The sequence below is a fragment of the Aethalodelphis obliquidens genome, unplaced genomic scaffold (genome assembly GCF_003676395.1).
Source record: "Aethalodelphis obliquidens isolate GAN/ISIS:26980383/991018 unplaced genomic scaffold, ASM367639v1 scaffold20, whole genome shotgun sequence".
Taxonomy (NCBI): domain Eukaryota; kingdom Metazoa; phylum Chordata; class Mammalia; order Artiodactyla; family Delphinidae; genus Aethalodelphis; species Aethalodelphis obliquidens.
The window spans coordinates 7,302,504-7,326,060 of NW_020837964.1; the positions used below are offsets into that span (position 1 = coordinate 7,302,504).

A 23,557-nucleotide genomic window follows, 5' to 3' on the forward strand; every position below is an offset into this window, starting at 1 on the left:
CGCAGCGACTTCCGGAAGGGGGCGGGGCATCTCGGCTCATTAGCATCCGGCGGGCCCGGGCGGCCGCGGCGTCGCGTGCGGGTGGCGGAGGGCGCGTCTGCCAGGAGCCACGACCAGATGAGGCGGGCGGGTTACAAAACTTCACAGGGGTTCCTGGGGACAGGTAGCACGTATTGGTCCCGCTGATCCATTGTTCGCCTTCCTGGAAATCTTACCTCGGGCCACAATTGGATAGAAGAAAAAGCAATGCGTTCAGGAACTTTACTTCCCAAAGATTGGAAATAACCCAAGTGTTCAACAGGAGGAGAGGCGAGAGTATGTGAATTACAACTATCTCTGTTTACTAGACACTGGGAATGCACTTTTCATTCAGTATCTCATTTTGTCCTCGAAACAGACCTAGCAGGTACGTATTATAAGTTTTCCCATATTTGAAGAGAAGTAAGTAACTAGCCCGAGGTCACATACAAAAAAAAGGATTGTTATAATTGACAGAGTTAATCATTTTAGGGAGGGTAGATTTACTTGCCTGTATTTTAACTGCTGAAATTTGATTACTGTTTGGGAGACAGTGTAGCTCAGAGGAGGGTTCCAAATCCTAAGTCGGAAGAGGGACCACCAGATAGGTCATTTAAATGAGTGTAGGAGGCCAGGTGCAGTCAAAAGGGAGGGGTGAGGACTGCAGCGGAATGGGAGTTACATCCTTTGTTTAAAGGGGGCAGTGGCTACTACTCGTCTTTGGTATTGCAGGATTTATTTTTCAAGATTTTTATGTGAAAACTCCCAGCTTTTATATATTAGTAGCTCTATTTGTTTTCTATTGCTGCAATAACAAATCACCACAAACCTGGTGGCCTGAAACAACACAGATGTGTTATCTTACAGTTCTGGAGGTCAGAAGTCTGAAATGAGTCTACTAGGTGAAGATCAAGGTGTTGGCATGGCTGCATGTCTTCGGGAGGCTCTGTGGAAGAATCTGTTTACTTGCCTTTTCCAGCTTCTCGAAGTCATTAATGAATGGTGAGTTGAGGCTTCTTCACATCACTGATTTCTTCAGTAGTCAGGTCTCCCTCTGCTCTCTTCTATTCCTCTTCCACTTTTGAGGACCCTTGTGATCACACTGGGTCCATCCAGGACATCCGGGATAACCTCCCCAACTGCAAAGTCCTTTTGTTTTGTAAAGTAACAGATTTACATATTCCAGGGATCAGGATGTGGACATCTTTGAGAAGAGTACTATTCTGCTTCACAGTAACGAATTCTGAATTAAAAAGTACTGTGGGCCCCAAACCCCCCACATCTGTGTGAGAGATAGCATCCACGGGCTATTATTTCTTCCAGCAGTGTCCAAGAGGGCAGGCTCTGGAGGCCAACTGCCTGGGGTTAATGTGGGCTCAGTCACTTACTAGCTAGTACTAAGCTTTGGTATTCACGCCAATAGAGTGAGACTAGTAATGCCACCTGCCTTATACGATTATTATGAAAATAAGACAAAGCGTATAAAATACTTGGCACAGCGCCTGCCACATAGTAAGTGCTCAGTAAACATGAGCTCTTTTTCATTTTTGGAGACCCTACCTAATGTGCATTAAATTCCTTTGGCCTAGAGATCCTTGGATCTGCATTTACTACTCCATCTGATCCCACGACTGCATCTGAATGGTGTATATGTCTCTGGACCGTCAAGCACATACCAGGTAAGCATTCCCTGTATCTCATTTCCTGAACCGGAAGCCTCTGTCTGGGAGGGCTGCAGGGTGCAGGCTCAAGTGATTCCACTCTAGGCTGGGCAATACTGGGTTGGCCAGAAAGTCCCTTTGGGTTTTTCTGTAAGATGTTACAGAAAAACCCAAAGGGACTTTCTGGCCAACCCAATATGAATAGTGGCTTTCTCGTTCAGGCTCTCATTGCACATCCTTGCAAAGCACCAGAAAGGGCTGTGAGCCTATGGGAAACCATCCCAGGAACCTGCAGGGCCTCTGTACAGACCTAATATGGGCATTCAGGCACTGAGTAGAAGTGCCTACCATATGTGTGCACATAGGAACAGATGCTCTAAACCATGACTGTGGTCTACAAAAAAAATTAGCGTTATTAAGCCCCTACAGACTTAGTGCCTCACTCTGAGATAACTGAAGTGTCTAAGCCATTTGCTAATTAAATCTAAACAAATATATTTCACATAAAATACCTATTGGTATAGACAATACCAATACATTATATTGGTATAAAGCATTGTTTAGCCCCTTCTGATTGTGTTTATATCTGTATATTAAGCCTCTTTTTGATTTTCATCAGAAGTAACTGATATACTAGTTTTTAAATATCTCATTTAAATTGGTGTTTTTCTCCTCTGCTTTGGCCACTGGCTAACACCATCCAAATTTTTCCTTTTATTCTAGCAGTTGAGGAGGCACTTGTATGTTCTTACGTGGTAATCTTACCTCTAGTTTTATTTTGTCCTCCTATTCTTTTTCTGTCCTTCATTTGCCCAGATTTCCTCACCTTTTAATTTTTTGTTAAAAATTAATTATTAATTTATTTTTGGCTGTGTTTGGTCTTCGTTGTGTTGCGCAGGCTTCTCTCGTTGCGGAGCACAGGGTCTAGGCACGTGGCTTCAGTAGTTGCAGCACGTGGACTCAGTCGCTGTGGCTCGCGGGCTCTAGAGCGCAGGCTCAGTAGTTGTGGCGCACGGGCTTAGTTGCTCCGCGGCATGTGGGATCTTCCTGGACCAGGGCTCAAACCCGTGTCTCCTGAATTGGCAGTTGGATTCTTAACCACTGCGCCACCAGGAAAGCCCCTCACCTTTTAATTTTATCATAATTGTAACATATGTTGTTATAACCCCAAATCCTTTGTGGATCAAGATAGGGAGTAGATTTTAAAGTGTTATTGTAAAAGGACATGCGATTTAGTGATGATCACTGTAGGATTTTCACCACAAGTGACCGATACACCCATTTTTAAATATCTTTATTCACAAACCTGTATATTATCTGTCAGTTCGAATGCCATATGTGTGATAAAATAGACGAGAAGTACCATATTTACAATGAAATCATTATTTTATATAGCTGAATCAACTGATAGGCTACCTCCTGCAATAATAACTTAATGGGCCCAATTCTACCTTTTGAATGGACCAATTTTATGGTTCTCCTGGAAAGTTTTGGGTTGGGTATAGTTTCTTGTTTCTTCTTTCTGTGATCCAAGGCTTAAGAGAAAATCCCTGGAAACCAGCAACTGGAACCAGACCTCTCCAGGATTGAGGAGAGACAGGAGTGAGAGAAATGACATCCTGTCACATCTTAAAGTCCCACAACTGCTATGCTTTGCAGGAGGAGGAAAGAATCAGTCCCAAGAATTATACTGAACATTACTAAATCATCAACATCAAGGATTAATCTCTAAAACAAGTTTGCAGATAGAAGCTATCCAGCTAGTCATTATAAAATGCATATGCAATACAGTCAAGCTGTACTTACAAAACCACATACATATTATTTATCTCTAATTTTAAAATAATTCATTCCCTTATTGGGTATGCAAGTGAGCAATGGAGAAAGTGGTGCATCTGCAATACCTGAAATTAAAAAAAAAAAAAAAAAAAAGAAAATGAAAATAATCACAGGGACAACGATTTGAGTCAGTTTAAAAATGACGGAGATTAGAGGGTGGATCATGGACCCCCATTAAGTGAAGCAGAATATGCAAAACAGGGCATGATGGGATAGCAGACTAGAGCCATGAGAAAGCTCAGGGGCAATTAGTCAGCAAAGAGAGGGTCAAATGTAGTATGTTGTTAATTCTTCTGGCTGATGAAGTGTCCTGACTACTTACCGGCTGGTGCTAAGGATTTCAGTGCTTCCAGAAGATGGGGGCTAGAGAACTTAACTAGGCACCGGAGGGGTTCTTCTCTCTCAGCCAGGATGCCCCCATTTAGGTCACTTTTGAATTTCGTTTCAAGCTGTCAACAGATATATTTTTAAGTGACGATTAAATATATCAGTTGCAATGGCAAAATATAAAGAAATAGGATTATGTATTTCACTAATTCTTGTTATCAAGAAACACAGGGACTAATGGGGGTGGGAACCATTTAATTTGCTAATTGCAAACATTGAGGGCAACCAGTATATCCAACAATATTGCATGCAAAAAGCCAAGCGTGCACAGTGCCTGACACACAGGAGACCTTGCATGTCAGTTCTGCCCTCAGATGCCCTTTACCTGAGCATTAGGTTTGCATTCTTAATGGAAAATGAGCAGTTTTTTGTAATCTGTCATTTCGATGTAAAAATGTCTTGTGTTTTGAGTCACTACCGCGGTTTAACTTCTTATTATAGAAGATTTAGAAAACATACAAAAGCGAGGAGCACCGTGTAATGAGTCCCCATGTGCATATCACCCAGCTGAAACAATGACTTGTCTTGTTCCATCTATTACCCTACCTTCCTTTCCCTACTGCCCACCCCCACTGGATTATTTCCAAGCAAATCCAAGACACCATAGTAACCCACCTGCAAATATTTCAATGTATCTAAAAGAGTCCTAAAAAGGACTCTTTTTCAAAACTTCACCCCCATAACATTACCACACCTAAAAAAAATAATGACAGTTCCTTCATATGATCAAATATATAAGTACTGTTACTTCAGTAGGTACTTGGCTCTTAGATTCTAACTTCATTTTATTTTTTTTTTAACTTAAAATGATCCTTAAAATTTAGAGACAGAATGCTGAAATATTTAGAGGGTGAGTAATGTCTGCAGTTAATTCAAATGGTTCAGAATAAAGAAAGAGAAAGAAAGCAGATGTGGCAAAATGTTAACCATTAGTAAATTTTGAAACAAAGGGGAAATGAATGCTCATTGTAATATTCTTGCATGTTTTCTGAAGGTTTGACATTTTTCAAAATAGAAAAGGTAGGGAAAAATTAGTAGCAGGTATGAAAAAATGTATGCCTTGACTTATAGAATAGACCCATTCTAAGATGTGTATAAAGAGAAGTTTTGTGGACTAAATCTTATGTATCCTAGATCAGTGGTTCTCTGTGCAGAATTGGCTAGAGGGCTTGTGAAGACGGCTGTCTGGGACCCACCTCCAGAGTCCGCAATCCAGTAGGACTAGAATGGGGCCAAGAACCTGCCTTTCTTACCCGTATTCCCAGCTGAGGCTGATTCTGCTGGTCCAGGGACCACACTTTGAGAATGACTTTCTTAAGAGTGTGAGCTGTTTAAAAGAAATGGGTTGAAACCTGCCATTCAGGGAGCATAACTTGAAAGGTGTCAGTCAACTTTTCTCATTAAAAACAAATCAAACCAAACAGGCACTGGGCCTGAGTGAGCAGATCAATGGTAGACTTAAAGTGTGGTCCGTAGCTGCAGAAGGTTCCTTCTAAGCAGAAAGAATTTTATTGGAAGGTCTGAGGGGAGGAGGGTGTTATGAGTATGAGCATGAGTATTAGATTAGCGTGATCATGATATAAGCCTTGAATTCTTCTAATGGTGGCCATGGGCTTGCCCCCCACCTGGCTTTCCTGGTGGGCAAGCTTCTGTAATGAGCCAGGTTTGCAGGCTGCTGGGTTTTCTCCACGTGATGCCAACTGGGCTTTGTAATGACTTATTTATTCACTCTTTTATTTAATAAGTATTTATGAGCACTGACCATGTGCAAGCATTGTTCTAGGTGTGGGTGGGCTAGAAAGGTGTAACCTACCTTTTTTTTTTTTCTCAAAAATACAGATCACAGCTGGTTATACATAACTGAATTAATATGAAAGGTGAAATGAAAAGACAAATTCAAAATTTCCAAAGGTCTCCTTTGCAACAGAGGAACTTACTAAATATGATAAAGAAGTCTATTTTAACTCATAAACTTTTTATACAACATTAAAGTGACAAATGAATAAGAGACAGTTTCTTAGATCTGTTTTCCACTTAGTTTTAGTTCTTTTCAAAAAATCTTGATAAGTTGTAGTTAGCTTATAGCAGTGTCCTACCTTATATTGTGCAAATTCTAGCCTTGGTTGTGGATAGTCTCCAAAAATTTCTTGAGTCACTCTCTGGACCCTCTCTTTTTCTGTTTTGTTTTCATGAATGATCCTTGAATCCACTACAGATGGAAGATTTCAAGAGAAACAGCTGTTATATATTTAATATTATTATAATAATATATATTTCATCCATAAAGTATCATCCTTTCATTCCTAACCTTTCAACTTGCTTGCATAACTTAAAAATAATGTTTACTGTTTCTTCTCGATTGTAATAATTTCTTATTGTTGAAAAGCTGGAAAGTATAGGCTGGTAAGAGAAAATAAAAATCACCCATAATTCCACCACACAGAGATAAGTACTGTTAACATTTTAATCTATTTGTCTAACCCTTTTTTCAGTGAATAAAAAGATATGTATTTTTTAAACTGGGATTATAAAATACACACAATTTTGTATCCTGCTTTCTTTACTTAACATGACATCAATAGCAGTTCCTATGCCATTGGAAAGTCATAAATATGTTTAGTTCATAATGGCTGTACCATTTCATTTTATTGCCAAGTCACTGCCAAGAGAGAGGAACATTTTCATTTTTATAAATCTATATTGTACCCCATCACTTTTCTGAACTTTCTGATCTACATTAGTAGTTTCATACTATATTCTCCTGGGTTTTCTAGGAAAGGACTCATGTCACCTGTGAGTAGCAACAGGGTAACAATTCTGATTACAGGCACACCTCAGAGATAAGAGGGTGCAGTTCTATACCACTGCAATAAAGTGAGTCACATGAATTTTTTGGTTTCCCAGTGCGTATAAAAGTTATGTTTATATTGTACTGCAGTCTATTAAGTGTGCAACACTATTATGTCTAAAAGGACAATGTACATACCTTATTTAAAAAGTACTTTATTGCTAAAAAATGCTAACCATCATCTGAGCCCTCAGGGAGTTGTAATCTTTTTGCAGTAGTAACATCAAAGATCACTGATCACAGATCACCATAACAAATATAATAATAATGAAAAAGTTTGAAATATTGTGAGAATTATGGAAATGTGACACAGAGACGTGAAATGAGCAAATGCTGTTGGAAAAATGGCGCTGAGAGATTTGCTCAATGCAGGGTTGCCACAGACCTTCAATTTGTAAATAACGCAATACCTGTGAGATGCAATAAAATACTCAGGAAGCATTAAGAGCCTGGGCTCCACACTCAGATTCGGATTTCACTCCTGGCTTTGCCGATTCCTAGCTATGTGATTTTGCCTCACAAGTTACTAAACCTCTCTGAAACCCAGTTTCCTGATGAAAAGAGCTTGTTCATGGGACTGCTGTGAAGAAATAGGAAATGACTCATATAAACACCTTAGTATGGTGCCTGGCACAGAAGAAATGCTCAACAACTGTTAGTTAATTTTTGTTTTTGTTCTGATTATTATTAGATGCCAGTCTAGTAAATTCTAAAAGAGATTATGGTAGCTTAGCTTCCCCACTTCAACAGAAATGTAAGTTTCAATTTTCTGAAAACAGTAAATACTTTTGAATCACATCCTGGTACATAAATGTTTTCCTGGGTGACAGAAATCTGAAAAGGAATGTCCTTCCAAATTTCAGTTTTTATCTTAAAACACACATACTATTTATATCTAGCCCAAGGCTTCTTTCTTGTAGAGGTGTAGTAGAGTTGTGAGTTTCAAAGATCTAGGAAAAAGAAAAAAGAAAAAAGTGAATGTTTTCCTAATTTTATCACCTTGAAGTATAGATATTAATTGCTTTTAATGCACAAAAATATGGCAAATCTTATCTTTAGTTTTTCCCAACACAAAGATTTGAGGCCATTTGCAGACTGAGTTGAGCATTTCTCCTAGAGCGATGCTGGCAGAGAATGCCAGCAACATGGCTGCTTTATTTGAGGAGCTCTGTACCTTGTTAACGTAAAAAATGGATCTGGAAGAAGTATAGCTGGTGAATGCAAAAGCTAGAGGAATCAGAGGCAGCATTTACAATGTGATGTTTCAGCTTTATATATATGTCTTTATAACTGTAAAAAATTTGCTGAGATTCCTTATCGAAAAATAACTTTCCTATTGTAAGTCTGAACCTCTCAGACCCTTCGCTTACTTTCCCCACTGAAGCCATTGTTTTTATAATTAAGTGTTTGACAATATGAATTTTCCTAGAAATGCAACTGTCATAGGAGAACCATTGATAGCAATTTGGTAGGAGGGTGGTAGGTAAGAGGGAGGGGCTGCTGTGGGAGAAAATCATTATCTAACTTCTTAATGTTAGATTTTTTCCTTAAAGAGTAGCTTGCAGAGAGCCATCACTTCTTTCTACTTAGAACAGATGAAAATACATAAGTATAACATACCTAAGGGCTCAAAGATATACACAGAGCCTTAACAATCCTATAGGAATGTGAACATCTGAGCACACAGATGCCATGCAGAGGAAAAAACAAACAAACAAACAAAAAACCCCTGAGCCTGGGAGCAAGGCCAGATCCGTTCTTATCATTAAAGGGGAACAATGTGTTCAAATAATTTTGACAAATAAATTGTGGGACTTAATAAACCAATGCCTTCTCCTTTACTTCCAACTCCTGTATCACCTGCTTGACTGATGGGACAAAAAATTCTGCTTCTCTCTTGCAGAACAGAATAATATAATCAGCTTCAAAAGACAGTGTCGAGTTACTCTGAAGAGAAAATAAATTCTGATCGGAATAGATGATTTGGAAACGGGGACCTATAACATAGACCCCAATGACTAATGGGCAGTATAAAATACAACGCAACTATAAAAAGATGAGAGAGAGAAATTATATTGTTTCCTTTCATGTTAACTGAAAACTTTCTGCACTTCAGGGATATCTGACGTGATCTCCTATCACTGGAGGTAGACTTTCCCACCTGCTCAGCTTCTAAATTATGTGTGAAAGAGAAAATGGAGACTTAACTTTAAATAGAGTCACTGATGGGCTCACCTGATTATACTGTTTAAAAACAATAGCCTTAAGAGAGTCCAGATACCGGCTTCTGAGGTCCATTTTCACAATCTGATGATGTTTGCTAGCAATTGTCAGTGCCTTGAAGTGAAAATTAGCAAGACTATTAGCATTACTGTGTCTATCTCTGTATTTACAATACTTGTTCAGGAAAAAATCCAGAACAATTAAATCTCATGGCCTGTTACTCAGCTTGAAAAACAAAAACAGGGGCTAATGGCATTAAGATTCTCACAAATGTAAGGTCTTTTGTAATACCATTTTTAGAAAAGTGATCCTGTTTATTTTTTTTATTAAAAAATTTTTTTTTTTTAATTCTTGGCCGCACCAAGCAGCATGTGGGATCTTAGTTCCCCAGCCAGGGATCGAATCCGTGCCCCCTGCAGTGGAAGCACGACTCTTAACCACTGGACTGCCAGGGAAGTCCCAAAGTGATCCTGTTTAAAGTTAGGAATTATAATAAATGAAATTCAGAGTTAAGAATAAACAGTGAATACTCAAATGTTACCATTTTTGATTACTAGTCATTAATACTACGATACTGCCATACAAAAATGCAAATATGTATGTACGCTCTAGGACAAATTTTGAAGAAAAAAGTGCAAATTAAATGCAACTTATAAAAGCTTCCCATCGTCTGGGGAAACAAGTTGGAAGACTGAAACAGAATTAATAGAATAAGGTATATACCTGGAACTAGAGCGTAGAAATAAGTTTGCCTTAAGATACACATTAGAAAAGAACATTAGCTTTTGGGGTGATGTTTAAACTAGGTGGGACAGGGTGGACTCACCTGGCTGTCAGTGGATGGAAAACCACCATTTATTATGGAGGAAGAGACTCCAAATGTAAAGGAGAGTTAAGTGTTAGAAAGAAATAGAAGTGAGCAGCAGTAGCAATCTTTCTGCCGTTTCAGTAAACACCTAAGGAATTTAAATGACAAGTCCGCCTGCCTGGAGGACTTGGTGTTCTACTTGGCACTAGAGATGATGCAGCCAGGATGGCAGAGCTGCTTATCTACAATCAGCTCTGGAACCAACTGAAGCACCATTGTAGTTGTGAATGTGAAGACGGTGGAAGCAGCAGCAGTTGCCAGGCTAATTTAGGGATGGCTTATTTGGGGGAAGATGCTAGGAAGCCTATGACACCAAAGGCAGACCATAAACAGAAGCAGGCTCTGACCAGAGGACCATCTTCTGTTAAAGCACGCTTCTTGTGTACGCAATGTGGGGAAAATGGTTACAAATGAAAATAATGTTCATCAATAGGTAAATGATGAGGTCATGAAAAAGTAGTGAGGTACATTCATATGTAACCTCATTGAAATGTTCTGTTAAGTTAGAAAAAGCAAATTACAGACCCTATGTACCAGTGTGGTTTTTGTAATAAAACATCTTCTGAAAGGAAATAGCAGAACTGTTAAAAGCAGTTATTTTGGGTGAATGGGATTGTGCAGAAGGGTATGGAGTCTTAAAAGACTGTTCAGAGACTTCTATGTTGGTTGGATTTTTACCTTGATTGTGTACTACTTCTCAATTACAAGACAGTAATGAAGAGTTCTAAACCAATGCTTATGCTGTCCTCCCACTTGTAGAATAATAACGTTTTCTGCTTCTTATTTTAGGAGATAAAGAATTACAGGTGGTATTTTCTTTTTTGGCTGTGCCGTGCAGCATACTGGATCTTAGTTCCCTGACCATGGACTGAACCTGTGCCCCATGCAGTGGAAGCGCGGAGACTTAACCACTGGACCGCCAGGGAAGTTCCCCTACAGGTCGTATTTTATATCAAATGATATTGAGCAGTTTAAACCTACGCGGACCTGAGATAAGGATAATACAGCATTATAGCTTATAGTAATTAGTGCCATACCTGACCCAGAAGGGGTAGATTGCTTTTCAGTTGGGAGGAAGAAGTGAAGGCATATGGTGTTTGGGAATAATACACCACGTAAGCAGGTTTGTACTGGTTTGGCTTTCTATACTGTGTTCCCCAGGCAATTCGAATCCATACTGCATTCTCCTCAGCATCTCTGAAGCTGACTGTCACCTTATTTAAAAAAAAAAAAAAAGATGTAAGTTTCCTAATTAAAATCTCATGTGGCACCAACAACAGGTGCTTTTTAGGGGTGAAGGATGTTATTATAATCTTGCACACCGGCTGAGGTCTGGCAGTCTTTTCTCCTACGATTTTTTTTTTTTTTTTTGGCCGTGCCGTGAGGCATGCAGGATCTTAGTTCCCCAGCCAGGGATTGAAGCCATGCCCCCTGCAGTGGAAGCATGGAGTTTTAACCACTGGACCACCAGGGAAGTCCCTCTCCTACTCTTCATTACAGTGTTTTGGGAAATCTTTGGGAAAATATTTTGTGGTCGTTTTGTAAAGATACATTCGTGCCTTGCAAAGTCTTTTGGAAGGAAAAAAATTTTAAATCCTACAAGCAGGATATGACATCAGAAATTTTCAGTAATTTCTTGGGCTTTGTCCTGAAAAACTATAAGAGTTTATGAAGCAAAGCAGCCTCACAAATGAGATATCTTATAAGGAAGCATTTTTAGCATTGAACACAGACCTAGCATGCACTGTAAAGTTTAATAGTAAGATTTCTATGTAGCAATGGGCTTAAAAAAATACTAATCCTAATGCTTTTATGCATTTAGCTCAGGTGCTAAAAATTACCCCAAAGCAAAGTTACATAGCGAGAATATAAGAAATTCTACATGGTTTCCATTTCATGGATAAAATATAGACCTTTCTAAACTTTTAAATATGACTGCCAGTTTCTATGGAATTAATAGCTCACTTCTAGATTATTAGCCCCCCTTGCAGCTCAGACCCTGGAGATACTTGAGACAGGCACACTTGGCTTGCCCACATCCCTGTTTTTTTTTTTTTTTTTTTCCTGGCTGTGCTGCGCAGCTTGCGGGATCTTAGTTCCCTGACCAGGGATTGAACCCGGGCCCTCGGCAGTGAGAGCGTGGAATTCTAACCACTGGACCACCAGGGAATCCCCTGCCCACATCTCTTTATTTCCTCCCTCTTGTATCTTATTCCTGGTGAACACATGGCTGCTGACATTAGCAAAGAAGGCAGTTACAGTTGTCCCTAAGGATTCTGGATGATTGGTTCCAGGACCCCTCTCAGATACCCCTCTCAGGATACCAAAATCCGAGGATGCTCAAGTCTCATATAAAATGGTGTAGTAATTGCAAATAACCTGTGAGATTCTCCCACATACTTTAAATCATTTCCATGTTACTTATAATACCTAATAGAAAGTAAATGCTATGTAAATAATCATAAGTACAACATGAATGCTATGTAAACAGTTGCTGACCCAAAGCAAATTCAAGTTTTGCTTTTTGGAACTTTCTAGAATTTTTTTTCCCGAATATTTTCAATTTGTGGTTGGTTGAATCCATGGATGTTGAACCCATGTATATGGAGGGCCGACTGTATTTTGACTCTGCCCACTCTTTATCTGGTTGCTTCCCCAAATTTCCTCAGTGTATCAGACAAGGAACCCAAGACAAGGGGCATGGAGGGTACAGAGCAGTCTGACCTTCCCCTAGATGAACAGCACAGCCCTCGGCCCCAGCAGGCATGCAGTGGACCTCTGCCAGCTTGAATGGAAGAGGACAGGATCTTATTCTGAATAGCCTCTTTGCATCACATTACAAAAGAAAATAAGTGTGTAAAGTCAACATTGAGTGTAGTGTACGGAGGGCACATTTTCGCTAGGAGAAAATTGGTAGCATTCAACGGAGTCAGGTAGTCTCTAGTCTAGAATGAGGATAACTTAAGTGAGGGCTCATGAAGGGACTTAAAGAGGTCTGTGACCTCCTGAATTGGATGCACCGTTGGATGGACATGTCTAAAGGTGTGCTTTTCTAGAGAGGTGCTGTGCCACTTATCAAAATGTTCATAAGGGTCTATAGTCCAAAAAAAGGTTAAAAATCAATAGGCTAAGAGGAAAGGGCGTCCACAGAGTCAGTGTAATCCTGGCCCGGCTGGCCGATGCTCCATCTCACATTCTTAAAGTAAAGAAGATACTCAGATACCTGTAGAGGCAGGGCCCAAATATAGATATTTATTATTTTCCCAAGAAACTACCTCAATGGATATCCTCCTGCAATACCTGGGATAAAGCGTTTCACAGAGGAGAGCTCAGATTAATACTGCTCAAGCTTAAATGAGTGCAGCCAAGGGACTTCCCTGGCGGTCCAGTGGTTAAAACTCCGTGCTTCCAATGCGGGGGGCGCGGGTTTGATCCCTGGTCAGGGAACTAAGATCCCACATGCCATGTGGAACAGGCAAAAAATTAAAAAAAAAAAAAAATTTAAGATGACATAAACGAGTGTGGCCAAGGGTCCTAAGTGGTTTGGCGAAACTGGGACTGTTCTCTTGGCCAAGGTATCCTCCACTAGCCATCAACTGTCAGTAACTGGCCAAGGCCCACAAGCTACTGAACATACCTATGTTTGGCGTGAGAATCAAATGAAGCTTACAATACAAAGAATCACCACATATTTAACACATTAACATACTTAACACAGACCATCATTATTATACTACATGATACAGGCATAGAAAGGGACAAAAAATGTGCTACCTTACGATTGAAGCAGTTTTTAGTTTGTCTCTTCTTTGTAAGTTTTTCCAAGAACTTTGTATTTTGAAGAGTTTTACCTGGTATGATGTGCAGTTAATCTCTCTCTCTCTCTCTCTCTCTCACACACACACACACACACACACTCACTCACTCACTCACTCACTCTCCACCCATCACTCCCCGTTAGGCTCCCTGTGACCTTTCATATCAGCTTCTCTCCCCCATTGGTTCAGGGCAGGAGTTCTTTACCTGAAGTCCATGGTTAGAATTCAGGGCATCTGTGGACTTGGTGGGGGAAAAATTTCATCTTTATTTGTACTAATTTCTAACTGAAATTTAGCATCTCCTTCAACTGGAAAGTAGGCATCAAAACAGTGGAATTTTAAGACCCGTTACTTTGTTGTGCATAGAAATCCCAAATACTCTTATCATATTATAATTGTTGCACATGCCTCAAAAATATCATTTACACCTATTAGTACTTTGAATCTAGTTGCTTTTAGACCCATCATGAGATTATTTATTGTGTTAATAAAGAAGCACATGCATTACTTATCACAATTTGCCATTTTAATACCTTAACTGTATTTTTAATACCTTTTGTTTCCCCTGTGAGTCTATGGATTTTATTTTATAGCATTTAAATACACTCTTCTGAGAAGTGGTCCATAAGCTTCACTAATAGCCAAAGGGTCCTTGGCACAAAAAGGTTAAGGTGCCTGTCCTAGAGCAGCAGGTGAGTCACTCTTCACTCCTGGGCACCAGGAGGTGCTATTTGTCATGACGTCACCATCATCAGCCTTTGGGAAAGTGGAGTTATCCAGCCACTAGTTAAGTTATGTGGAGGAAGGTGAAGATAAGCCGGGAGTCCTCAGTCAGTTGAGGAAAGGGCTGAGGACACGTGGGCCAGCTCGGAGTAGAGGGACGGGGAGACAGAGAAGACACACGGCCTTTACCTGCTCATCCTCATCTAAAACCTGCAGTATACAAAGCACGTCACTCTCTAGCTGGCCTTTCAAGCAGGACAGATATGATCAGTAAAAAAGCTCCTTTGTCCCCCAGCCTCCCCCGCTAGTGTGCCTGAAATTCATTCAGGAGGCAAAAGCTTTTGGTAGTGATAAGAAAAGAGAAATCTAACAACTGAAATACATGGGCATCAAAGTGGGAGGAAATGTGAGTGTTTCAGACTCTTTTCTCCATGCCTGGTGAGGGCAGTGGCCTGGGGTTAAAAGAACAGAAGTTCCTGGTGCCTAAAACAGGGACAGGAAAGACCATCATGTGAGAAGGTGTTGGGAGGGAAGATGCGGATAAACTCTGAACTGGACCAGAGAGAGAGAGAGAGAGAGAGAGAGAGAGACGAGTGTTTCTCAAGATGAGTTAGCCAGTCATGTTCAGCTTCATAAGAAGGCTGCTTCCAGAAGGGTCCAAACCACATATCCACAACACTTGTGGAGGGCTGGCCAGGGGTCATGTCGTAATGAGGCTCTTTGTTTAAAAAAAAAAAGCAGGTGCATGTGCCACAGCCACAGTCCAGACAGGACTCTCCTGTAATGTCTGCAAAGTTCATAATTTCATGGTAAGAAGAGTTTTCAAATAATATAATCCAAAATAAGAACTTAGGAGCAAGGTAAAAAAAAGTGCTTGCTTATTCACAAAATTAAAAAAAAAAAGGAGACATACCTTCTCTTGGTTCACAATTTTCTTTGAATTAATTTATAAATTAAATGCAGGGAATTCCCTGGTGGTCCAGTGGTTAGGACTCTGCGCTCTCACTGCTGAGGTCCTGGGTTCAGTCGCTGGTCAGGCAGCTAAGATTCTATAAGCCGTGTGGCGCAGTCAAAAAATAAATAAATGCGCCCCTGCTCAAACGGCTGGAGATTTTGTTTTGTTCTGTAAACCTGAGAAAATGTTTCTAAGATTCATCTGGAGAAACAGTTAGGACATTTTTGACAAAGAAGAGTAATTGGGGGTAGGGGCCGGGTTGACTTGTCTTAAGGGTTATTGAAATGTTTTAAAAAATACAGCGATTAAAGGAATGGGGAGTTTGCTCCAGGCAAGTGGCCCTCCTGATACCAAATCCAGAAGCAGGCAGAGCAGCCTCCATGGTAACTGGCAGGACCGCTCTGAGTGGTCTCCCTGCAGGGGCAGAGCCGGCCCTGGAGGAACAGACCAGAGTAGGTGCTGCCTGCAGGCAGCTGCTCTCACTCAGGCTAAGGCCCTGCTCCTGCTGGAGGAAAGTGAAGGGGGCGGTGAGGAGGGGCCAGTGGGATTGCTTCCACGTGTGGGACACATCTGGAGCAAGAAGAAATATTTCCCTCCAAGAGTCTTGTGGCTGAAAGAACAGAGCTTGAGGATGAGCCTGGGGAAAGGATGTACTTTTACTGAGACCTGAGCACATTTATAAGCAGTATGGTAGGAATCAGAAGAGGCAAGAGATTAAGGATGCAAGAGAACAGAGGAAAATAAAGCAGGTGTGTTGGATGAGGACATAGGAGATGGATTCACAGCACACACAGAGGGTCATTATAAGAAAGGAGATGAGGGAATATGTTCGGTGACAGGTGGGTAAGTAGAAAGCAGGACCAGTTAGAGACAGGATGAGGTAAGGGGGTGGAGAGACAGGTCAAGGAGTTTATCAGAGAAGAGGGAACACCGCTATGCCAGAGAGGACGGGCAGTGCACAGTGAATGGGACAATTTTTGGCATGTCTTTATATGCAGGGAGGACTAAGGCAGAGTAAGGTGGAAAGGGAATGAAGGAGGGGAGGCTGTTAAAAAGTGATCACCTCAGGACCTACTGCATATCACAGGGGACTTGGCTAAACATTCTGTAATAACCTAAATGGGAAAAGAATTTGAAAAAGAATGGATACTTGTATGGGTATAACTGAATCACTTTCCTGTATGCCTGTAACACATCACTGTTAATCAACTATACTCCAATATAAAATAAAAATTAAAAAAAAAAAGCAATCACCTCAACCTAGGATGAGATGTTGAGGTGGTACCTGTGGAAACAGACTGGCAGCTGAGGACTCTTCTGTGCTCTCGAGCTACCCTAACATTGTGACCACGAGCCACCTAGGGCCATTTAACTAAAATTCATCACAGTTAAACACGACGAACATTTTAGTTTCTCAGTCACACCAGCCACACTTGGCTACTAGCTGGGTCCTGGACGGTGCTGATCTAGAACAGTTCCATCGTTGTACAGTCCTACCGGGCAGTGCTGCTCTTGAGAAAGAAGCAGTGCCCCTGAATTGAGATGTAAGGGGAGAGGAAAGTTTTTACACCGAGTAGGGTTTGTCTTTGATACGGAATAGAACAGTATGGAATATTACTAACTGAAATTCTTACAAATTGAAAAAAAGAATATAGTAGCGAATTTTAAGTGCATAGATGCCATGAAATTGAATTCTATGGAAATTCAGATAAATTTTAATCTTACATTTTTTAATGCTCTCTTAAGAATTTTCTTGAATGAACTTTTGAATTGTTCCATATCGAAAAGGTCAGTGTCTTCACCTGTCAAAATGAAAAGAAAAATCAAGAAGAATCAAGGGAGCTACAGTGTCTTCAGTACATTTACAAAGATCCTGAAGATAAGCATTTGGTGTAACCTCAAAGAGCAGTAATGATCAAATCACACAAACGCTGCTGGTACCCGACAGAGCATCACCAGATATATTTCTCATTTTTTTATACATGAGTAATAATCACCGCATTTGGAAAGAAAAGAGACTTACGAGGAACAAACTGCTACTCATTTTTAAATTGCCAAAACATCAAATACAAGTGTTCAGTTAAAAATGGAAAACATTACCTGGTCCTTTACTCATCTGAAAAACATCCCAAACTTTCTGATGCCGATGAAATTGAGTATCTGAGACAGGGAGGAAGAGCTTATTACTATCATATCAGGAGAACTTTCGAGTAACTATCATATCAGAGAACTTTCAACTTATAAATACATATTTTTAATAATGTGAAAGTGGAGAAAATTAACAGTAATTTACAAATTAAGTTATACAGAGCTTTATTCAAAATATAAATTTTAAATGGATTAAATTTACTCCAGACAAATAAAACAAGTCATAAACAATTACTCAACATAGTAGAGATTTAGCATTTATTCTTAGACCATTTATTCTGTCCACACAGGTCTACTCCATAGACTGCTGCAGCTACGCAGCAAGCCAGGGATGATGTGCTCCTGGAACTGGTGTTTCTATCGGCTTTCCTTAGTCTGGAGCACTCTTCTCCTAGCTCGCTGCACATCTCATTCTGGTCTCTACTAAAATGCCACAGTGCAGAATGGCCTACCCTGAACACCCTACCAAAATCGACCCCCCCATCCCGCCCTGCTTTAGTTTCCTTCATAGTACTTACCACTACCTGACATTACAGCATACATTTAGACGTTCATTTTTACACTGCTTGTACCTGTGGGATATTGGACTGAGTCTTGTTCACTGCTGTAGTCCCAGCATCTAGCCACTGGCTGGCATTAAACATATATATTTGATGAATGAATGAATGAATGAATGTATGATATAGAAGACACCCTCCAGGAGTTACAAACTTAAGAGTATCTTGGAGTAAAAATGGGCCTAGAAGTTACTGAGTTCAGTCCCAACACATTGTCATCCTGGCTTTACTCTATCCCTGCGGTGACCTCGGTCTGCATCCCTGTGTCTTTGGACCTAGGACCAAGGTGCTCTGCACCCCATAAGAGGAGCTGTTGGCCGCAATACTCAAGGGCACCAACCTGCTGTGCCTTTGTCTTATTACTTTTCTTGTCCTGTGTGTTTTTTTTTTTTTCTTTTTTTGGTGCCTTGGCATCCTTGTCTCCCCATCCCACCCCATTTATGGCGATGGCCTGACAATTCTTGATTATCCAGTTCTGTCCAAAACAGGTGTAATCAGGTATAATGTGATGCCTGCCCTGAAAGATAGCATCCAAAGGGTTTTGTTTCTTTCTGGTATTTTCTTCCTTGGTTCTCTGTTTCAGAGTTCAGATGGCCTGCTAAATGATCTTTGAATAAGGTTGCTGTCGTAATAATGGAGATTAAAAACTTTTTGTCGTTAATGATTCTTTTAAACACCGTGTAGAAGTTCATGATAAATGGCAAGGACTTAAATACAAATGCAGATATTTCCTCAAATAGAACACATGCTAGACTAATCCATGATATTTGTGACAAGCTTGGTCCACCTCTAGTGTCTCCTATCTTAGCCGGGGGCCCAATTTCCTTCTAGTTGCACATGTAGACCCCAGAGCCATGTGTGCCTCTCCCACTTAGTGCCCCCATGACCACTCTATGTGCAAGTATGGTCACTGTTAATCCTTACGTTCCTTACAGGCTGCACTGTAATTAGAACACATTCGCAGACATCTACTTTCAAATTCTGTTGATAATAATACAAAGCCTAACAAACACTAACTATGTGCTTATTGTATGCCAGTTACTGTGCTAAGGGCTTTTCAAGTCTTATCTTATTTAACCCTCATAACAATCCTGTGAAGTAGAAGCTGTTATTATGTCCATTTTACTTAGGAAAAGTCTGAGGCTTAAAAAAAGGTCGTGTGACTTGGCAAAGGACACAAGACTGGTAAGTGACAGAGCTGAAATATGAAACCAGGTCAACTTGACTCTAGAATCTGAGCCGTTACATACAAAACTGCCTCTCTGATGAAACTGGACTGGTTAAGCATAAATACAAATCACCAAAACTTACAGATGATGTCTAAAAGGGCTGCATCACTGAGACTTGCACGATTTTCCTGAAAGAGAATATACCATTTTTAGTAATCGTGGTGATAGGTGTGGTTCTACCCCATCTACAGCACATTTTAGGATTGCTTAGAGCAGATGAGGGCCCTCTCAGTACTCTACTGACAACCTGTCTCCCAACTCTGCTCTTCTGTTAAGTAACACATACACCTTCTGATTTGTGTCTCATTACAGGTTCTCACAACTGTTCTCCCCCGATCTAATCCTCATTTATCACTTTTAACTTTTTTTTTTTTAATCTATGGTATCCGTCTAGATTTCCTCTATCCCAGGTTTTCTCAACCAGGCACTAGTGACATTTTGAGTCAGATAAAGCTGTGTTGTAGAAGCTGTCCTAGGATGTAAAGGAGCATTCCTGGCCTCTACCCACTGGAAGCCAGCAGCACCCCAATCCCACAGTTTTGACACCCAAAAACGTCTCCAGACATTGTGTCCTCTGGGAGACAAAATCATCCTAGCTGAGAACCACTGCTCTATACACACACATTTATATGTTTACATATTATATAGTTTCTTTCAGTGTTATACAGAAAGATCTAATTTATTCTTTTTAATGGTTAAGGAATATTTTATGTGGACATATCATTATTTATCTAATCTCCTAAGTATAGTTGTTTCCAATTTTTTGTGTGTAAACAATGCTAGTTAACATCTTTATATATAGATATTTACATATCTATAACTAGGTATATAAATGTTTATCAATTATGATATTACATATACCTCCTTTTTTTAAATTATGTTTTCCATATATGTAAATTTCGAAGTGGAATTGCTGGGTCATAAAGTATATTTATTTAAAAATGAATGAGGAGGAGCTTTCCTGGTGGTGCAGTGGTTAAGAATCCACCTGCCAATGCAGGGGACACGGGTTCGAGCCCTGGTCCGGGAGGATCCCACAAGCCATGGAGCAACTAAGCCCGTGCGCCACAACCACTGAGCCCGTGTTCTAGAGCCCGTGCTCTGCAACAAGAGAAGCCACCGCACTGAGAAGCCTGTGCACCGCAATGAAGAGTAGCCCTCGCTCGCTGCAACTAGAGAAAGCCCGCGCGCAGCAACGAAGACCCAACGCAGCCAAAAGTAAATTAAAAAAAAATTAGTTTCTTTTCCGCTATCGTGGTACGTAGCCCTCCTAACTTCACAGCCTAGCAGCTACCTTACATCTCTTTCGGACTAAGGAAAGGAAAGAAAAAAACCAAAGGGTAGCATCATGTTCAAGGTTAATCATTTTGAATACTGTTACCTCACAAAGCAGAACCAAGTCCTGAACAAGAGATTCCTTTCTCTGCCGGAAGTTTACAGTCTGCAGTTGATTTTCAGACAAAAAATTCCAGGTTTTTAGTATTGTCATCATTTCAGTCAATGGGATTTTCAAGATGGTCCTCCTGAAAAACTCGGAAACAGTTTCATCCATCTCTTTGGCACTTTCGTAAAGACAAAACCAAAAACAGCACGATAAAGTATTAACCAAACACAAAAGTGTAACTTAGTGAATTTTCAGCATGATATTTTTAGCCAGAATTTTGATTTGTAGGTCAAGCACCCAAATGTTTACCATTTTTCAGGCGCTCTACGAACAGTGTTCCAACAGGAGGATTAAACTATTTTCTCCTTAAGCGTACATTTAAATATGTTTTAGAGTTTTTAAAAATTAGTGCTCTCCCTCCTTTCCTGGCTAGAGTGTTTTGATCTTTTGATGGCAATGACATGTGAATCATTCACTCATTTACTGATTCATGTATCAAATTATTGAGCACCTGTGTGTGCCAGGCACTTTTCTAGGCACTGGGGATAGATACAGCTTTAACCAAAAAGACAAAAATCCCTGCCAATATGGAGCGTCCTTTCTAGTTGGGAGAGACAGGCAACAGGAAAATCACAAAAAATGTTAAAAGTGATAAGTGCTGAGGAGAAAACGGAGCGGTGTTAGGAAGCAGTGAAAGTGGAGCAGGCTGGCAATGGGTGGTGGGGATGGAGAGCAGGCCTCAGAGAGAAGGTGACATTTGAGCCAATCCTTGGGGGAGGGAGAGTGAGCCATCGGGCTAGCTGGTGGAGGAGCTTTCCAGGCAGATGGAACAGCAAGTGCAAAAGCCTCGGGGTCTTCAAGGGACAGGGAGAAGGAGGCCTCCAGAGAGGTCAGAGTGGTGAGTGAAAAGGCACAGAGGAGGAGGTGAGGTCAGAGATCATGAAGGGCTGCCTTTATGACTAGAGGCAGAAGTCAGTCTGTCAATCTCACCTGCTTCCACCACGACTATGGGATTTCCAAGGGCAAATAGAGGAGATTCCCCTAAAAGAATCCTGGCTGCGACGTATTTCTACCATTTAAGTGTTGAACACGGCATATAATTTATTACCATCACCCACTTCTGAAAATATATGGGTAGTTGAATATATTGCGTTGCCCAAAAAGTTCGTGCGGGTTTTTCTGTAACATCTTATGGCAAAACCCGCACGAACTTTTTGGCCAACCCAATACTTTGAAAAGATACTAAAAACAATAGTTAAAAATAAAGAGGAATGATTAGTTCTTTAGAGAGAAAAATAACTGAATTAAGAATGTGGGAGTAGCATGAGGATCATGAAAATTGAGCCTGACTCATTTCCTTGTCCAGATGCAGGACCCACCTGCCTTAATGTCAGGACTGAAATCCTCACCATGGTCCACAAGGCCCTGCGTTGTCTGGTTCCTGCCTCCCTGTCATCCACCACTCTCTCCTTGGCTTTCTGAGCTCCAGCTACACTGCCCTTCTAGTTTCTCTATTACAAGAGGATCCCTTCAGCTAAGGGCCATTGCATCTGCGGTGACCCCTGCTTAGAAGGTTCTTCTGCACATATTCACATGGCTCTTGTAATTCAGGTCTCAGCCATGCTTCTTCACAGAGAGACTTATCCTGACCACCCAATCTAGTTATTTCCCCACCTTGTCTTTACAGAACTATCTGAAATTATCTTGCTTATTGCTTTATTGCATTAAATATTTGATTAAACTTCCCTAGGGCAGGAACTATGTTTGTCTTATTCATAGCTGCATTCCTAGAATCTAGAACAGTGTCAGCCCAAGAACTGTCTAGTGGAAATACTTGTGGAATGAAGTCTTAAGAGGCTCTCCTGAAGCAGCCGTGCCTGAGGAGGTAAACAACCCGGGAAGGATTAGGGTCCAACAGTCGGTGACAATATCAAGCCAACGTCTCCCATCAAAAACACTGGAGATGGTGGTTGTTAAAATGCAGATTCCTGGGCTCCAACGATTTAAACTGGGGGTGGGGTGGGGGACCGAGAAGGGCTTGAGATTTTTGCATTTTAAGACTAAGAGTCTTAATTCCCGCTAAACTTTGGGAATGCCATTCTAAAGAATTCTGGTAGAAAGAGTCCACACAATCTCATCAATAAAGTTGGAAAACCCTTGAATAAACTCTTCTGATTCCCTGTGATTAGCTAACTTCTTTTTACATCTGAGCGCTTAGCACAGTGCTTGGCTTGGTGCTCGAGATATAACAGCTGAATGAACGCATGACAAAAAAGGTCCCTTTTAAGTAACTTTCCTGGAAATCTGCACAGCCTAAGAGCTGCCACAAGGAGCAGCAGGAGTAATGCGAGAGGCTGCAAAGACTAAAAAGGACGGACGCCAAGGTTAACCAAAAACAAGAACACTCAACTCCGGGGAAAGCAGCAACCCAGGCAGGGCTGGGATAGTTTAGCCGGTGACAGCTCGGCGCGGCTCTAGCGTGACGCAGGCCTTACGTAAGGCTCCGCCCCACCACGGGCGGATGTGACGTCACGGCCCAGCGTCATCGCCCTCCTCACCTCAGCCGCAACTGTAGTCCCCAGCCTCCGGCCCGAGAGCAAGGGCCAATCCCACACCTTCGGACTTGCGGTGGTCGCGAAAAAGTCGCCTCAGAGGCGTGGGACGTGGCTTCTTCAAGGCTTCCTCCACGCTCGGGGGCCCGATGCCATGCCGCCAGGGGTCCTCTTACCGTACCACATCGCCGGCCGGCTCTCTCCTCATCAGATGTTCCCGCCTGCTGCACCTTCAAAGCCACCAATTGCAGTTCCCGCCGCCCTGGAGCCCCTCCCGGCGGAGCCAAAACTTTGGACTGTACCCTCGGCACAGGGGACCGTGTGGGGAGAGCGACGGAAGTGAAACC

At 41.2% G+C, this 23,557-nt stretch overlaps 1 protein-coding gene and 1 long non-coding RNA gene across 9 annotated transcripts; one reads left to right on the plus strand and one right to left on the minus strand.

Annotated features, from left to right (window-relative positions):
• The first annotated feature begins 79 nt into the window (after positions 1-79).
• LOC113627037 (uncharacterized) lies at positions 80-10,896 on the plus strand. The gene is made up of 4 exons (XR_003435405.1): positions 80-406; positions 886-1,020; positions 1,608-1,697; positions 10,634-10,896. It is a non-coding gene; the product is annotated as an uncharacterized LOC113627037 (long non-coding RNA).
• On the minus strand, positions 2,957-23,497 carry CENPN (centromere protein N). Of its 8 annotated transcripts, none has more exons than XM_027119181.1 (11): positions 23,387-23,497; positions 20,656-20,836; positions 19,357-19,402; positions 17,441-17,500; positions 17,066-17,142; positions 10,882-11,058; positions 8,989-9,090; positions 7,640-7,703; positions 6,002-6,114; positions 3,841-3,967; positions 2,957-3,583 (listed from the first exon to the last, which is right to left on the minus strand). In XM_027119181.1, the coding sequence occupies exons 1-11, from the start codon at positions 23,416-23,418 to the stop codon at positions 3,501-3,503; spliced, it is 1,062 nt and encodes a 353-aa protein (XP_026974982.1). In that variant the 5' UTR covers positions 23,419-23,497; the 3' UTR covers positions 2,957-3,500. The 8 variants fall into 8 exon arrangements, with proteins under 8 accessions (XP_026974982.1, XP_026974984.1, XP_026974983.1 ...); XM_027119183.1 differs by having other exon boundaries at positions 20,656-20,797; positions 23,387-23,490; XM_027119182.1 differs by having other exon boundaries at positions 23,392-23,488.
• Between the last annotated feature and the right edge of the window lie 60 nt (positions 23,498-23,557).

Coding starts and splice junctions, on each gene's coding strand:
- CENPN (XM_027119181.1), bottom strand. CDS start 23,418: ATGAGGAGAGAGCCGGCCGGCGATGTGGTACG. Junction 17,143..17,440: donor TCAGATGAGTAAAGGACCAG/GTAATGTTTTCC, acceptor TCATTTTGACAG/GTGAAGACACTGACCTTTTC. Junction 3,584..3,840: donor GAAATCCTTAGCACCAGCCG/GTAAGTAGTCAG, acceptor TTTTAATTTCAG/GTATTGCAGATGCACCACTT.